This window comes from Microcebus murinus, chromosome 6 (genome assembly GCF_040939455.1).
Source record: "Microcebus murinus isolate Inina chromosome 6, M.murinus_Inina_mat1.0, whole genome shotgun sequence".
Lineage (NCBI taxonomy): Eukaryota > Metazoa > Chordata > Mammalia > Primates > Cheirogaleidae > Microcebus > Microcebus murinus.
The window spans coordinates 32,222,551-32,240,293 of record NC_134109.1 but is presented as its reverse complement, the minus strand read 5'-3'; the positions used below and the strand labels follow the sequence as shown (position 1 = coordinate 32,240,293).

The 17,743-nt window shown below is 49.3% G+C and overlaps 1 protein-coding gene across 3 annotated transcripts in view; it reads right to left on the bottom strand.

Moving 5' to 3' along the window:
• Positions 1-10,286: 10,286 nt before the first annotated feature.
• The window catches only part of ACTN1 (actinin alpha 1), a 93,292-nt gene continuing 85,835 nt past the window's right edge, over positions 10,287-17,743 (bottom strand). Inside the window, exons 16-22 of one of the 3 annotated variants that reach the window (XM_012781151.3) lie at positions 17,495-17,629; positions 16,189-16,368; positions 15,417-15,563; positions 14,459-14,539; positions 13,907-13,972; positions 12,530-12,688; positions 10,287-10,992 (exon numbers count right to left, since the gene is read on the bottom strand). In XM_012781151.3, the coding sequence (XP_012636605.1) occupies positions 10,834-10,992; positions 12,530-12,688; positions 13,907-13,972; positions 14,459-14,539; positions 15,417-15,563; positions 16,189-16,368; positions 17,495-17,629 (927 nt within the window). In that variant the 3' untranslated portion in view covers positions 10,287-10,833. The remainder of the gene's footprint in view (positions 10,993-12,529; positions 12,689-13,906; positions 13,973-14,458; positions 14,540-15,416; positions 15,564-16,188; positions 16,369-17,494; positions 17,630-17,743) is intronic. The other 2 variants (XM_012781152.3, XM_012781153.3) reach the window with 2 other exon arrangements.

The window sequence follows — 17,743 nt, the reverse complement described above, 5'->3', positions numbered from 1 at the left end:
TTAGTTTTTCAGGGTACAAGATTCTAGGCTGGGCATTCTGTTTCAGAAGAGTGAGAATGGGGCCCCAGTCTCTTCTTGCTTGTAAGATTTCAGTTGAGAAGTCTGGCATTATTTGGATGGGCTTTCATTTCTCTGTTACCTGTTTCTTACACCTTACAGCTCGCAAAAGGGCCTCTTTAGTGGATATTTTGATCAATATGATTACTGCATGTCATGGTGTCTTCCTGTTTGCATTAAATCTCCCAGGGATCCTTTGAGCTTCTTGTACCTCGATATCTATATTTTTAGCAAGGCCTGGGAAATTTTCTTCTATTATATCTTCAAATAGCTTATCCAACCCTTGCACATTTTCTTCTTCACCCTCATTAATGGCCATAACTCTCATGTGAGGCTTCTTCACATAATCCCACATTTTTTATAGGCTTTGCTATTTTCTCTTGTTTCTCTGCTCTATCTCTGTAATTGACTTATTTAATTGGAAGGTGTTAACTTCAATCTCTGGGATTCTTTCTTCTGGTTTATCTACCCTGTTCTTGAGGCTTTCCACTGTGTTTTATTGTTCCTTGAATGAATTCTTCATTTCCAGGAGTTCAGTTTGATTTTTCTTTAATATTTCAATTTCTTTAGTGAATTTTTCTTCTAAGTCCTGGATTTTTTTTTGTGGTTTCTTTGTGTTGGTTATCCATCTTTTCTTGCATGCCACTGAGTTTTCTTACAATCCATGTTTGAAATTCTTCTGTCATGTTAGTGTTCTGACTTTGGTTAAGGTCGATTGCTAGAGAGCTGGTGTTCCTCTTTGGGGGTATGCTTTCCATTTGATTCTTCCTACTTCCAGAGTTCTTTTGCTGATTCCTTCCCATCTGGATCAGTTGTTGCTTCTTGTCTTTAGATTTTTGTTTGGATATTGACATGCACTATTTAGTCTCTGAGCCAGTAGGTGGTGTTTGTGGATGAGATTGAACCACACCCTTTATGATGAGTTAGCAGATGTGTAGTGAAAGGGTGTGCAGAATGACCTCCCTGTCAGTAGGTGGTACTTGCTGGGAGGAGCAAGTTGCAGTGTTGTTTTTGGGTTCTGTAACCAGCTCTTATTCCTCTGGTGAGGCACTCTTGTGCCTCAGGTGGTCGGTGGGGCCCTGGAACTTCCAGGTGTGTCCTTATTCTCCACCTCAGTGGGGGCAGGTCCAGGAGTGAGTCTGGGTAGAGCTGGGTTGGGTAAGCCTGCCCTCAGTTACCACAAATGCTGTTAGCAGGGGTCAAAGGTCTGTTCTCTGCTTTTGGGCAAAGCTGTCAGGGAGGGGCTGGAATGGCCCCACTCAGCTGAAAAGTCTGTGTGGGAGGGTGGGGCTGTCTAAGACCTGAAGTCTGGAGCAGGCCTCACTCCTTTCCACCTTCCCCTATTCTGTGGTTTCTCCTGGGCCTCTGCCAGCAGGCAGGACCTCACACCAGTAGATCTCTCCTGGCTGTGATGTGGGCTGGGAGGTTCTCTGCACAGAATTACAGCCTTGGCTGGGCACACAGCCCTTCCATGGGAGGAGGGTTGCTCTTCAAGCACTCTGATCTTCCCCTGAATGCACACACACCTCAGTAGGCTCATTCACAAATATCTCTTCTGTGCTCTGGGGCAATGCAATTGAGACCTGGGTGTATGGGATCTGGTCTGCAGGCCTGTCCTCTGTGCCCTGGGGGTCAATCCCTGACCCTTCCAGGGAGAGGAGTGCTGGTCTCAAGTCACTCACGGGGTGCCCAAGTTGGATCGATGTCTGTCCACCTGGGATTTGCCTGCTCTGCTGGAATCACTAGGCTAGCAGCACCTGGGAAGGCTGGTGGTTAGGGAGCTCACAGTCTGAGAACCCCTCAGCCTGCTGTAGGGCCCCAAAGGAAAGGTCCAATTCCTTGGAGATTCCTCTGTGTGATGGCTAAATTGTCTCTCTGGGCACCCACAGGTAGGGAAGGAGAAGGAGAAAATGAAGCAACATGGTGCCTGCCTGTCAGCTCAGGTGTGTGGGGAGGTGCCCCGAGGGAGCTGGGAGCCTTGTGCCCTGTCCTCAAGAGGCTCATGGCGGCAGCCATCTCTGGGCTGGTGTTGGCAGGTCTCTCCAACTGCTCAGGAGCCCACCAGCAGTCCAAGATGCAAGGGAGGGAAATGTTAACTGCTCTACCTACCCTTGTCACTGGTCTCCAAGCCGCTCGAGGGCCTTTCTCCTTCCAGTTCTCCTCTACAGCTTCTTCCTGTGGAGTCTCCTGTAGTCTCAGGTACCCTTCCTTCCAACCCTCATCCAATCTATGTTTGTCTCCTTATTTTTTTTTTTTTTTACTTTCTTGTAAAATCTGTATTTTTTGCAGAAATACTCTGGCTGGCAGTTTCTCTCATCCTAAATTCAAGATCTCTCTTTCTTCTTTAAATGCTGCTTTCACCACGGGGCCCAAATTTAGAACTAGAAAGAATCTTGAGGTGCGTAGAGTCTGGGAGGCCCCTCTCTCCCCTGAGCCCTAGAAAATTTTGGAAGGACAAGGGGAGAGCTCCATTAATTCTGATCTTTAGAGTGAGTCTTAAATGAACCTCAACCCCTTATTTTATCAGACAGCTTAGTGTCATTGGTTGTGTCCTGGCCATCTCTCCCACCTCCTTATAAAATAGCATGCATCCTCTCGTATCGGGTAGGACCTTGGGTCACAAGTATCACAAATCCCTTGAGCTAACTTGAATTAAAAAAGGGAAATATGTCACGAGGTACAGGGACACAGTTCATCTCCCTGCAGGCTTGGGCTGACACGTGGCAGGGTCTCTTCCCCATGGTGGGCATTGCTTCATACTTCCCTCTTGTCAAAGACCAGCTTTCTGTGCTTCACATTCACACTGGCAGAAAATGTGGCCACCAACAGCTCTGAGTTTCCAAGTTATTGGTCCAGGCCAAGATTAAATTAACTCTTTTAAGCTGCTTCACCACACTGTCAACTCATACTAAGTTTAGAATCTTCTTGGTCTCTTTTCCGTGTGATCCGCCCACATCTTTCCACCTTGGAGTTGGGTTTGTTTCTTTTCCCACTAGACCCAGTTTCAGGGTTTTACAGTTATTCCTATGAAATATCATCTTATAAGATTACCCCCATTGTTATTACCTGTTAAGATCTTTTTAGACCCTAATTCTCCCATTTTGGGGCTCCATGATGACTGGGTTTGATGAGTCCAAGTCATTTAGGAACAGTGTTGACCAAGACAGAGCCAACAATTGGTCCTTACAACATGTGGAAACTTCCCTGCAAGTTGTCAGGTGCACAAGCCAGCATGCTGTGAGCACATTGATGTACACGGTCACTTAGACTTCCAGTGGGGTTCTCCATCCACTCCCCTGTCCCCATTGTTCTCACTAGGATTAGAGATTAGAATCTCAGCAAGGACTGAGACATCTTTATATTGCTCTTTCCATAGAGCCTGGTATCCAACCTCAAAGACAGTTAATCAAGCAGAGCCTCTTATGCATGGAAAAGGGCTGGGCCTAGGGATCCCTGTATCCTCTTACATGTGTTCACAAGCCATCTTTCTGTTTGTTTTGCTTTGTTTGAGACAGGGCCTCACTTTGTTGCCCAGGCTAGTCTTAGACTCCTGGCCTCAAGCAATCCTCCCACCCTGGCCTCCCAGAGTGCTAGGATTATAGGTGTGAGCCGCAGACCTGGCCCAGTCCATCTTTTAAATAGCATGTTTCCAGAAGCCAACTCCTGCAGATATTAGAGTTTGCAAAATCTCTATTGCATTGTTGGTTGCAAAAGTAGAACTCAAGATTTCTAAGCAAGAAAGTTAATTGGAAATTAAAGATGCTAGAGAGGGCAATTAGAAAGTATGTGTTAAAGTAATCTGTGATAAAGATGGTTGCTTTACATTGCCTTTGGAGCTCTTTAAATGGCTGAATTACATAGACTAAGTTTAGGGTGAATCTTTCTTTTCCTCTTCCATCAAAACTAGAATCCAGAAGACTTTGAGGTGTTGACAGGTAATCTGTTCCATAGGGCATATTTCATTGAATCTAAGATATGATCAAATTTATAGATGCTCCATTATTTTATGAGCTATCAAGAAAAAGTGGAACACAGTGCTTTTTTTTAGAATTTTATTATATACTCATCTATGTACATTATTAAAAAGTTCATTTAGACGTAGACAGTTTTATCATGTACATAGAGAAAAAGGATTGTACAAGGAAAACAAATTTACTAAAACTTCATCAACTACAGATTCCCACTCTTCTGAATTCCACGTCAGAGTCTTTAAGTGCCTGTTTTTCACACACATAGTCTGCGGTGCTATCAATAGAATTGATAACGCAGCATCTCTTAACAGAGTGCCACACCATCATCATGGGGATTTTTTTTTCTGGGTACCCATTCTGCAAATTTTGATACTGGTGCTTGATCTTACCAGAAGGTGTTAACGGAAGTTTTTGAGACAACAGCTAGGACTCACATTCCTATCTCAAATGGGCAGCAATGACACTAAGTCATGACAGCTACCTGGCCAGTGGCAATTGTACGACACAATCAATTATAAAGCGAGATCAACTGTAAGCCACATTCCAATTTCAGAGATGCTAAAATGTGAAAATTGATGAAGTGAGGTAGTTCTTACAAGGCCATCTTTTGGATGATCCTAAAGGTGATACCCAACCTAGACCATGAGCAATGGCCTCAGTCTTACCCACGGGCAGGTATCAGATGAGGCCAAGACCAAGGGTGTCCTGGAAATCTGGACTTGGGACTAGTGTTTTGTGTAAAGGATATGTCAACAGTGGGCACTGTGGAGTTGGCCTCTGCCACCATGGGGAGTCATGAGCACAGAAAGCCAGGCTGTAGGGAGAGAAATGAAGTCCACACACAGGGAGGGGCCCAGATAAGCTGGAGGAGAAAGCAGGATCTCAGCTTCCCCAGGGCTTTACAGCTCCCGTGGCTGCTCCCTACCTGGAGCTGGGCTGCCTCCAACTCCTGCGTCTGAGACACACTGATGTCTTATACTCATTTCCCCTGTGTCTTTCAGCTGGACAGTGGGCCCATGTCACTGACAATGGCAGCCTCCCAAGGGCCAACGTTGCATGCTCAGGCCTTTGAAGCTAGGGCAGTTTCTGCAAATCCTCCTAACATGGGTGGGTCTCAGATGTCAAGGAGCCGGTCAGTCTTCCCAGAGGTGTGAATGATGGAGCACGTATTCATTTCCCATGGCTGCTGGAACAAATCTCCACAAATGGAGTGGCTTAAAACAATCCCAACTTATTATCTTACAGTTCCAGAGAGCAGAAAGCCAACATGGCTCTGTAGGCCTGCATTGCATCTGGAGGCCCCAGGGGAGAATTTGTTTCCTTGCCTTTTCTGGCTTCTATTGGCTGCCCACATTTCTTGGCTTGTGGCCTCATATCATTGTAACCTCTGCTTTTGTGGTCACATCTCCTTTGAGGCTGATACTGCTGCTCCCTCGCACAGGGGTCACAAAATAATCCAGAATAATCTCCCCATATGAGGATCCTTAGCTTAATCACCAAAGTCCCTTTTGCCATGTAAAGGAGCAGTCAGAAGTTCCAGAGATTAGGATGTGAACATCTTTGGGGAGACCATTATTTGGCCTACCACAGAGCATAAAGATTGAAAGATGGTGCCCCTTAATGGTATTTCTCTTTAATAATATCTTAAATAACATGACAACAAAACACAGTGATTTATTTTATTTTAATAGAGATGGGGTCTCACTGTGTTGCCTGGGCTGGAGTGTAGTGGCTATTCACAGGCACGAACATATCGCACTGTAGCTTAGAACTCTTCTCCTTGAGCTATCCTCCCACTTCAGCCTCCCAAAAAGCTGGGATGTAGGTACCAAGCCCAGCTACAGCTGGGTTTTTTTATTTTTTATTTTTTTTCAACTGCCGTAACAATACTCACTGCCACTTATTAAATGCCTACTATGTTACCAGGGAGAGGACAGTAGCATAACCAACTCATTTGAGAAGGTAATTTACTCAAGGTGACCTAGCTGGCAAGAGCCCACATCCTTGCCAGGCACTGAAGTTGAAGGTTGTATTTCTCCTCTCGGTGACTAAGGCAGACGCCAGTCTAAGGCCACATTTGTGTCAGAGTGCTTCGGAGCTTAGATTCAGAGGCGTTCCATACTGCTCAAGCCACCCATGGTTGCACAGGAGGGCCTGGCATAGGCCAAAGAACTGGCAAAGCCTCCCATCTCTCCTCACCACTTCGGGAGATCTAATCTCTTCTCTGTCCTGCTAACTCGCTCAGCCAAGTGACTGTACTTTTTGGGCACTGACCCTGGGTCCATGGGACAGTTCTGAGCTGGTTCACTGATGGAAGAAACAGCAGCTAGGTCACACTCCTGTGATAGGCTTGGTGCTCAGAATAGTCATCAGGGTCTTGTTAGGGGATTGACAGGCCAGAGAAGGAGCTGTTTTCATAGACTGCCCTTCGCAAAGCTGTCAACAAAGCCCCTAAAGAGGTATGGTCAGAGGCAGAGAAAAATGCAAAAGAAACGCATCATCCACACTGGCAGGAGAGATGCAGTGAAATTGATCCCACTGATGCCGGAACAGTTAATTGCTACCTGGGTCAGAGTGGAGAATTCCATCTACCCAACCACTTAAAGTAAGCTCGAATACTTTACAGTGAAAACTGGACAAAAGTGAAATTCAAAGGCTGCCCAACGGGCAAGTGGTGCAGTGGGTTACAAAACAAATGCCAGAGGAAAGACATGCGCTCAGGGATCCTGGTGCCAGAGCAGACAGTGTCCATGAGAGACCACCTGTGCTTTGCATAGAATCACCCTGGAAGTAAGCACCTCATCTTGTGTGACCACCAAGTAACATACCACAATTCTGAACCTTTGACCCAGAAAACCAGCCATGAGTAGCAAGGGACTTTACATCTCATATTTAAAAATAAATAAAGATGAAGTAAATCAAACTCTTAGTACTAATACATTATTAGTGTTCGGCAGTTTTATACCCATCGTGACAACCTGTGGATTAATTGAAAGTGCTTGAATGTGTAAGAGAATCTGGCATACATTAGTTTTGTGGCTTTTTTTTTTCTTGACCACCTATCCCCAAGTTCTAAGTTTTGTGATTTTTATTCTGAAATGTGTAATTGAAAATTAGATACGTGATTTTAATTTTGGAGTATAAGGAAATTGCTAAATTGTTAAACAGCACTGGAATGCTCAAGAGAACTTGATTTACTACATTTATAATATTTTCTATTATTTTGTGTTGAGCCTCACTTTGCTGCTTGGATTTGCATATGCCTGGTTGGGAGTTTGCTTTCCCGGAGAGTTTTTTGTTTGTTTGTTTTGGGACAGAGTCTCACTCTGTTGCCCCAGGTAGAGAGTACTGTGGCATCAGCCTAGCTCACAACAACCTCAAACTCCTGGGCTCGAGCAATCCTGCTGTCTCAGCTTCTCCCGAGTAGCTGGGACTACAGGCATGCGCCACCATGCCCGGCTAATTTTTTCTCTATATATTTTTAGTTGTCCAGCTAATTTCTTTCTATTTTTTTAGTAGAGACGGGGTCTGGTTCTTACTCAGGCTGGTCTTGAATTCCTGAGCTCGAACGATCTGCCCACCTCAGCCTCCCAGACAGAGTGCTAGCATTACAGGCATGAGCCACCGCACCCAGCCCTCCTGGAGAGTATTATTAAAACTTGTAAGTATGGTTTAAAATGTTTAAAGAAATTTAATGAATTTGCAAATGGGGTTAATTGTGTTGGGAATTTAATCTGTTAAATGTACGAATGATTAATGGACAAGCAAGGGTGTTTTTATTTTTATGGAAGAAATTACATTATCAGTATAACAAGATGTGTATGACGACCCTAAAAGCTTAAGAACTTAGATTTTTAAAATCTTACCCCTTTTAACAGATTGAAAATTAATCCATGGAATAACTTTGTGGACATACTTTTGTTCAAATGACTTATACATTTTTAAAAAATTGAGCAGATATGGATACTGATTGATCACATCTCTGGAAATTGAGGCACTAAAGTGCTTGCACCCTGGGTTTAGAAAACTTTCTGGTTGAAACAATTTCCCTGTTTCCTGAACTCCCATACCACTATTTTTTTTTTTTTCTGGAGACAAGAGTCTAGCTCTGTTGCCTCAGGTAAAGTGCAGTGCCGTCATCATAGTTCACAGCAACCTCAAACTCCTGGCCCAAGTGACCCTCCTGCCTCCGCCTCCCCAGTGGCTGGGACTACAGGCACGTGCCATGATACCCAGCTTATTTCTTTCTATTTTTAGTAGAGATGGGGTCTCACTCTCGCTCAGGCTGGTCTCAAACTCCTGAGCTCAAGGTATCCTCCTGCCTTAGCCTCTCAAAGTTGCTAGGATTACAGGCGTGAACCACTGTGCCCAGCCACCCATACCACTTTACCCTTGGTTCGACTTGCATGTAAATAGCTAAAAATAGTGTGTCGGCTCTCTCAAAAGACTTCGACTCCCTGTCGACCAGGCTCTGGCCTAGCTCCATGGTTTTCCCCACAAAGATCCTGCCACAGTGGACCCACACTGAACATTCACTTAACTTGTTACCAGCCAGAGGAAGAATCTATAGGAACCTTTCCCAAAGCAAACACCTACCACTCTCCCCATAGCCTTTTTCTCTAGCAGCTGTCCTGTCTGGACCCTCTTTCTTAGGGCGACAGGTGTTCCGGAAACTCACTGAATTAATCCCTAAACAAGAGGTCGTCACATTGTAGACTGTCACCTCTGGTCCCAGCCCAGTAAATTCTTAGTCTTGGTCCCCCTCCCCCTTAAATGAGGGGACATAACTCATGTTAAGCATTCTATTTTTAAGAGTTCCCTCAACCAAATCAAGCTTGAGTCCCTTGAAATCTAAGATTAATCACAGAAATTTATATGTACTAATGCTCTACAAGCTCTATGTTATAGCATCAACTTTACAATGGCACTATCATCCCCACTTATAGATCAGGGAACTGTAGAGCACAGTTCACTCATTTTAGAAAGGGCAGTCATGGATTTGAACTCTGGCAGTCTGACTGCACAGACCCAACTGCCTTTAAACACTACACCAAACCGTTTCAACTCCTAAACACAACCATAACTTGAACACAGATCTATGACTTCAGCTGCCAACTTACATTTCTATTACACCCTGTACTCTTTTTTTTCTTTTTTTTTAAACAGAGTCTTGCTCTGTTGCCCGGGCTAGAGTGCTATGGCATCAGCCTAGCTCACAGCAACCTCAAACTCCTGGGCTCAAGCAATCCTACTGCCTCAGCCTCCCGAGTAGCTGGGACTACAGGCATGCACCACCATGCCCAGCTAATCATATATATATATATATATATATATGTGTGTGTGTGTATTTTAGTTGTCCAGTTAATTTCTTTCTACTTTTTTAGTAGAGACGGGGTCTCGCTCTTGCTCAGGCTGGTCTCAAACTCCTGAGCTCAAATGATCCACCCACCTCGGCCTCCTAAAGTGCTAGGATTACAGGTGTGAGCCACCATGCCCGGCCCACACTGTACTACTGATAAGTCTTCACTACCCTGCATTTTGAATAAAAGACAGACTCAGGGAGAGACAGGAAAGGGGAAAAAATGAGAGGTGCTAGAGCAGTGCACACAAAGTGCCTGGGGATCTTGTTAAAATGCAGATTCGCAATCCGTATTCTGGGATGGGGTCTGAGATTCTGCATTGCCAACAAGCTCCCAGGTGATGCTGGACAGCTGCTATCTGTGGGACATTTTGAATAGCAAGGAGTGAGATGACTCAGACAACTCAAGCTGTTCCCTGCAACAAAAATAAAAGGAGTTGGGGACATACAGATGTCACAGAGCTGTTTGATGCTGTGGAAAACAAAGGAACATGGGCCTTCTCCTCAAGAAGTCCATTATACACCCGTGCCCTTAGGTCCAACACACAGGAGAGCTGTGAGGAAATCAATCACCTTTTCCTTTCTAAAATGAAGAAAACTGAACACACGGCAAGGTCAGAAACACATTAGGGTTGGGTACAGGTGCTCCACACTGTCCTTGACCCCAAATACTTCCAGAAAACAGCAAGCAAGGAGTAGGCAAAGAGCTGTCAGGGCAGTGTTACCATTTTAATATAGTCTGTGCAAGCAATATCAAAGTTGTCCATAGTCTCCAAGTTTGCCCTATTTTTAATAGGCACTACTAAATTTTTTTTAAGTGTGTGCTGATAAAGAGATTAGTCACACCTCTGAGGGACTTAAAAATGAAAAGCCACATAAATTCTCTTCCTTAAAAAAGAGCCATTTCAAAAGATTTTCTTTAATATCATAAAATATTTTCATGGACAAGTGAGCTAGCAAACACACATGCACCAATGTGCCTTTTGACAAGAGTACCCCCTACCCCGACTCCCACACCAAGGCGGACATGAGATTGGAGAAATGAATACAGCAGATGAAACGGATAGAAGAAAAAAAAAATCAGTAAAAAGGATGGAATATAACTTTGTGCTTGGTTATTTTCCTATGTCACAACAAAACAAGACATTTTGGTGCAAATAGTTAATTTTTCCTCTTTTCCATTTAAGTCTGGTGGAGAAAAAAATACTTTTTCTATAATAAAATATGTAGTTTTTTGGTTTTTAACGTAACTTTTTTTTTTCTTTTTTTGCAGAAAATAATTTTGTAAACTGTCACTTCGCGGGCAGGGAGGCTCGATGCCACGCGGGCCTCAGCTCGCCCCATGGAGGCTGAGAGCTGAAACCAAACCCGGGCAGGAGACGGGGGACAGCGGAGGGCGCAAGGCAGGGCGCGGCATACAGGGCGAGGGCGGCCGGGCAGGGCGGGCTAGAGGTCACTCTCGCCGTACAGCGCCGTGGAGAAGGACATGTAGTCCAGAGCACCAGGCACGGCGTCGGGGCCGGTGTAGGGGGCCATCCGCGCGATGCAGTACTCGGCCTGGTCCGGCGGCAGCTCACGACGAAGCTCGTCCACGGTGATGTAGTTCTGCGGGGAGAGAACGCGGTCAGAGCGGCCGCAAAGCAAAGCGGCCGTAAAGTGGCGCAGTGCGGCACAGCCGCAAAGCTCGGTGGCCGTAAACCAGCTTGTGACATTAGGTAACCGGCTCCGTCCTGGTACTTCTTCCCGCGTGTGGACACGTATACGTGTACACTGTGTATGTTAAAAATCAAATCGTGTTGTCCACTTCAATCTCTTTCCAAGCTAACTCGATATGCTAATGACACCTAGAGTCTTCTCACATGTCACACTAGTCTGCAATCATCTGGTGCTGGAGCAATGGCAGACAGTCTGGTGGAACTTAGGTTCCTGGGGGACGGGACCTCACTCTTTTGGGCTTTCTGGAGGCCTCGGCCATAGAGTCTGATTGTAATGAGCCCTCTGGCAGATTAAGATGACCTTCCAGGTTTGGACATCACTGCTGTAGACAGCACCCAAAATCTGGCCCAGCTTAACCACGTAGCCCCACCCAGGTGGCTCACAGCCTGGGGCTCTGCCTTCCCGCTCCCCTCTGGGCTTGCCCACTGTAGGTCTACTTGGAAGCTGCTGCTTTTTAGGAGCTTGAGGGTCCAGAAAAGCTCACTCTGGGTCTCTGACCTACAAGGTCGGCCCCTGGCCCCATGCCCTATGTCTGCCAGAGTCCCATAGGACCCAGCTTAAGGGAAGGTGGGCTGCCACCACCAGCCCAAAAGTCAGGAGACCAGGCCCCCATCTGGGCCTCAATCTTCCTCCTCTACAAAATGAGTCCCTTCAACTAGATGGTCTGAGGATCTTTCCAGCTCTAAGGTGCTAGGAATCAAATTGAGAGTGTCCTTGATCCTAAATCAGACCTTTAGGGACCTCTTTGTTAGGTTCTGTCTTTATTCCCTTATAGATTGAGACATTTCAGAAATTATTCTCCCTATTGGGTTTTGCTTCTCATAACAATCTTTTCAGTTCTGAAGCAAGGATAGCAACAGGATTATCCTGTGAATTTTACAGAAAGGAAACCCAGCCCCCATTCACTCCCCACCCCAACTTCCTCTGGACACCCTTTTGAGTCTTTTCTATAATATTAGAGAGATCAGATCCCTGGGCTAGAGCTGGCTGTGGGTCTGAGGGACATCCAGGTCCACCAGTGACCATCTCAGACAGAGATCTGGCCTCCCTACAGACAGCCTCTCTGCATCTCCATTTCAAGCTGAGGCACTGCAGGACGACACTTGGGAAATCTGGAACCCAAAGCAGATCACTGCTCAGGGTAGAACAATGAGAGAAACATGCTTCCCACAGTCCATGTTTGTGCAAGGGTGACGTCCCCGGGGTTCTCAGATAGACTTCCACAGTCCAGTCACACACCCACATCACTCTACTGCCCTCCGCTACCTGTCATTTCATCACAACTATGAATGAGTCCCTCACTAATGTGTAGTGCCCCTGGCAGAGGACTCCCTTAAGCTGATACTGTGTCCTGGGATCCTGGAAGAAGAGCCCTCCTCCGCTCTGGATCAGAATCCAGCCAGTGCCCACATGCCGGGAGACTCACCTTGTCCCCCGCCAGGATCTTGAAGGAAGCCATGACCTGGTCTGCCGTATCTGTGTCGGCTGTCTCCCGGGACATGAAGTCGATGAAGGCCTGGAATGTCACTACCCCCAGGCGGTTGGGGTCCACAATGCTCATGATTCGGGCAAATTCTGCCTCTCCCTGGAGGGAACAGCCAAGCCCAGGCCCATCAGCTCTTGGCTGCTGGAAATATCTCATATGGACCTGAAGACTCTTAGAGGCTCAGACAGCCTGTGGCTGGAAGAAGATGGCACAGCAGCCCCCTGACCTAACTGGGGCTGTCCTGAGGATATGACAGGGACACATGGCCCAACAGTGGAGACCCAGCTCAGGGGGTTCCCCACCCACTACAGATGCCTGGGTTCCCCATGAACAAAATAATACTGGTAAGAATTATGACAACAATGATAATGATGGCTAACACCTACATAGCACATATTATATGCCAAGCATCATTCTAAGTGCTTTATACATTTTAATTCATTTACTTCTCACCAAAACTAGATGAGATAGGCATCTTATTTTCATTGTACAGACAAGAAATCTAAGGCCCAGACGGGCTAAGTGACTTTCCCAGGGTCACACAGCCGGTAAGTGGCAGAGCTGGGATTTGAACTCAGTCTGGCTCTAGAATATGTTTTCTCCCCACCACTGTATTTCCTACATGCCAGATATGTACCCAGCATTTATGTAAGTTCCTTTAGTTAACCCTTATAACAGTCCTACAGGGTTTCCCTCACTTCCTCTAAGGCCACAAGCTGGTGACAGCAGGCCGGGATTTACTCACAGGTTCACTGTGTCTGGTCCCAAGACCCTGCCCTGCCCTGGGCAGCCTGTGGGCTCTGCACTTGGCACAAGGCCCAGGAGTCACCTGACTGCCCTGCTCAGAAAGTTTGCTTGAGGGTGCCAGACCAAGGTGGTCAGGGGGCCTGGGACAATGGCAAACAAGTGTGGGCCTGACTGGAACCATCACCAGGGTGGAGGGAGAAATCTAAATTACCACATCCCATGTGAGATGAAGGTGAGCCAACCCCAAACCCGGAAAGTCCAGGACTGCCAGTCCTTCCTGCCAGCCTCGGGGTGAGCCCAGCCCTCCACGGCAGGAGTGAGAAGCCCCGTCTCCACTGTAAGTACCAGAAGATGAACAGCAAGCATGGAGACTGAGGTGAGAAGGCCAGGCCTCCCGACACAGGCCATGGCCGGGCCCGGCTTTCAGGGAGCATCTTCCCCAGGGACCAGAGACTCAAGGCTCCTCCGGGGAGGGCCTCCAGCCTGCCACCGTGCCACTGCTAGGACTCGGCCTCTCCCGCCAGCTGGCTCCTCCTCACCAGGGCAGGCAGAGGGTGGGGTTTACGTTACCATGTTGTAACCCATGGAGATAAGGCAGGCGCGGAAATCATCCGTGTCCATCATGCCTGTCTTCTTCTGTGGGGCAGTGGCACCGAGACACAAGGAGGGTCAGAAAGGCGGGAGGAGGAAGGGCCGGCCCGGGGCCAGGACAGGGCACAGACGGCCAGAGGGGAGGATGAGGTTCATGGTTTAGGGGACATGAAGGGGAGAGGAACACAGAGAAGTAGACGCAAATACACATCCGGGGGAAACGTCCACAGGAAGGAAGAAGACAGAGCAGGAAGATGCAAAGATCCGTCCGCAGGATGAGGAGTGGCCAGGAGAGAGGAGGGCGGGCACCAGGCAGGTTCCCACGGAAGACGAGCGAGGGCAGAGGCCGGAGGATGGAGCAGTGGGAGGAGGAGCCCGACACAGGGCGGGCAGGGACAGCAGGAGAGACGAGCCCCACGGCCCACAGGAGGGGGACAGGGAGATCCAGACAGAGAGAAGAGAAAAAGGAAAAACGCGTTATTTCTCGCCCCAGATGCCACCCTGAGCATGCTCCATGCAGGAGGCGAGTACCTGGGGGTCGTTGCCAATATCATAACCCAAGCTGATGAGGCAGGCTTTGAACTCCTCGGGACCCAGTGTGCCGGAGTGATCCTGGGGCCGTGGTGCGCCAGGCAGCGAGCCATGCGGTGCCAGGGAGGTGGAGGCCGTGAGGGGCATGCCCCGGGGAGGGTGGCGTGTGTGGGGAGACACGGGCACAGAGGCATGCGGGTGGGAGGGTGGGGGTGGGGGAGGAGGGGAAATAAAAGTGCACACGGTTAGACACATGGACAAGGTTCCAGGGTGTGCCCTCTCCCAGCACACACAGCTCTGCTCCGGGAAACAGGGCCAGAGCAGAGCGCCATGAGTCATGAGGGTGAGCAGCCCCCCAGGAGTGCCCCCCGCCCAGCCCACCTTCCCCAGGGGCTCCCCCCCGCCCAGGTGCCTGGAGGGCCGTGAAACAGGCAGGGGAGGGGGGCAGCACTTAAGCCCATGCCCCTGCACCCTATGGCCACCCCCAAGCCCCAGGGCACTGGGAAGGGGCAGACTAAGGCCCATCCTATCTGGAGCTGGGATGAAAACCCAGGACAGTAGCTGTCGTCCTCGGCAGAGTGGCCCAAAGGCTGCCAGGAGGAGGACTCCCAGGAGTCTCTGCTCCTCCATCCCCTGGGGCAGAGGTGAGGGACAGTCCCCACAGCCGAGGGACAGCAAGCCTTCAACTGAGGGTTGATTCCTCAGGGCAGGCACTCAAGGGTCAGGGGTACAATGTCTCTCTCCACCCACAATATAAGCGCTCGCCAAGAAAGCAGGAAGCTCATGTGATACCGGGACAGGCTGTCCAAGGCTGGCTTCGTGGGGTGCACCGAGTCAGGGCAGGCTGATGGCAGCCCTACACTTGCACGGCAGCCCACACCCTGGGCAGGCACTGCCCTCCAGGGCCCTGGGGCGGAGGTTGGGAGCTGCGCTCAGCAAGCGCCTGGGCGGGGCTCACCCGGTCAAAGTGGTTGAAGGAGGCCCGGAACTCGCTCATCTGCTCCTGGCTGATGCCCTTGGCGTCCCGGGTCAGGATCTGGTTCTCCACCTCGTTGATGGTCCTGGCGATGGTGGTGAGCAGCTGCTCCCAGCCCACACGGATGTGCTGCGGGCAGGCAAGGGGCCTGTCAACAGAGGGGCTCCAGGCTGCCCTGCCCACTCCTCCCTCCAACCATCCAAATGGCCAAAGCCACCAAACCCGGCCTTCCCTCTGGATTCTCAGTGTCACCAGCTGGAGGAGAAGCTGGACAAGGACAACCTACTAGGCAGGGGACCCTAGATGGTGAAGGGGCAGGGTGGTGGCCTCTGCCCCGGGCAGCAGAGATCAGGGCTTGCCAACAGGCGGAGGGTCAGGAAGGAGGGCAGATCCAGTAGCAGGAGAGATTAAGAGACACTGACTGACACACATATACACATACATGTGCACACACATGCCTGCACACACACCCTTTCACAGTCAAAACAAGCAGTCGTTTAGAAAGTAGGTGCCTAAGCCAGTGTTTGGAGCCTACCAGCACCTGAATAACCAGGCATTCTTGTTAAAAATTGAGATTCCTGAGCTCTACCCCAGAACTAGTGAATCAAATTCTGTGGATAGGGCTAGAAACGTGAACTCCTAACAAGTCCCTTGGGAAATCCAGAAGGCACTGAAGATGGGTAACCACCCCCATACCAGGGGAGAACAGAAGGGACATGGGCCCCCTCCGGAGGCACAAGGCCAGCCCACCCACCTCCATGGTGTAGTTGGTGTGCTTGTTGTCAAAGATGAGCGCCTCCTGGATGAGCTGGTGGTCACCCTCCAGCTGGTCGATCTTTGGCTTGTAGTTGACAATGCTCTTCTCGTACTGCCGCAGGTGGCTGAGCTGGTCCTCCAGGGTCCCGTGCATCTCGATGGAGATTCTTCCGATCTCCTGCTCATCCGAAAGAAGGCACCGTGTCAGACCACCCGTGGGGTAGGGACTAGGGTCCCCGAAGTCACTGGCTAACTCTCAGATGATTCCTGGTTCCCCTCCCAGCCCTAGGGAGGCCATCACTGGTAATCACTACGGCACATTTAGTGTGAGTGCTCCTTGGTGTGGAAACAGCATCATAAAGGTGTGCAGCAAGCACTGTTATCATTGGATGAAACACCTCCCACCTCTCAGGCACCTGTCAGCCTCAGGAAGGGATGCAGGGTCTGTGGCTAACCTAAATGTTCACCTCTGCTTGCTATTCAAACCTCCTTCCCAAGCCTTGTTCCTTAATGTCGTCATCTCAGGGACCCACTGAGCCAGGACACTCACAGCCCAGCACACCTGGCTCACCCCCTCAGTGGCCATGTTCTTGCTCCTGCCGCTCTGCACCTTGGGGTGCTTGCCCTGGCCACCTGATTCCACCCACCCCGCAGGCCAGGCTGAATGCCCATTTCTGTCTGACATTCATCCACACAAATACACTTCATTTGTGAATGCGCTTTCTGTCCACTCAAATCAATCCAGCAGATATATTTGCTGAGTGACTACCAAGCACAATATGTGGGGGGCAGGGGAGTGGCACACACAAATGTGAACTTGTCATGGTCTCTGCCCTTAAGGAGCTCAGAGGCCATGCTCTAGCCATAGCACCCCACTAGTTAGCCCACACAATTCAGCAAAAAAACCCTACACTTGACCAGGCTTCGGTTCTCTCTCTAGGAAGATCATCCTCTTACCCCAAGCTCATTGCTTAGCAGGAGCAGTAAGGGCGGAAGAGGAGGCCTGGTCAACGAGAGCCACCAAAGGGACTAAACTGAATTGGACACTCAGAGACAACCCTCCTGTGAGAACTCCCATATGTGGCTCCCTGGTTGTCCTTGTCTTTGCTCCCAAATTAGATACCGCGATGAAGCCTTCAGGCCTTCCCTGCAGAGACCTCTACACCTGTCTGCAGCACAGCAGACAGTCCTGGGCTCAGGGCCTCAGTCCTCCTGGGTCCCACCCGGAGAGACAGGCAACCTGGTTGGGATGCAACTGGGGAGGGGTGGGAGCCCCGAGCTGGACTGCCCTGGGTGGGACCCACCTCCATCTTGGTCTGGATCCAGGGCCCAATGACGTTGGCCTGGGCCCCGAACTGCTTGCGTAGCCTTTCGTTGTGCTGCTGGCGGGCGTGCTCCTCTGTCAGAGCCTGGTCCCTCCGTGGCACCAGCTGCCGCACCTGGGGTGGGAACAACCATGGGACTTTGAGGATGGGCCAGCCATCTGCCCGAGGAGGAAATGGAGGACCCACGTGGGGAAGGGGCCAGACAGCAACAGAACAGAAACGAAGATG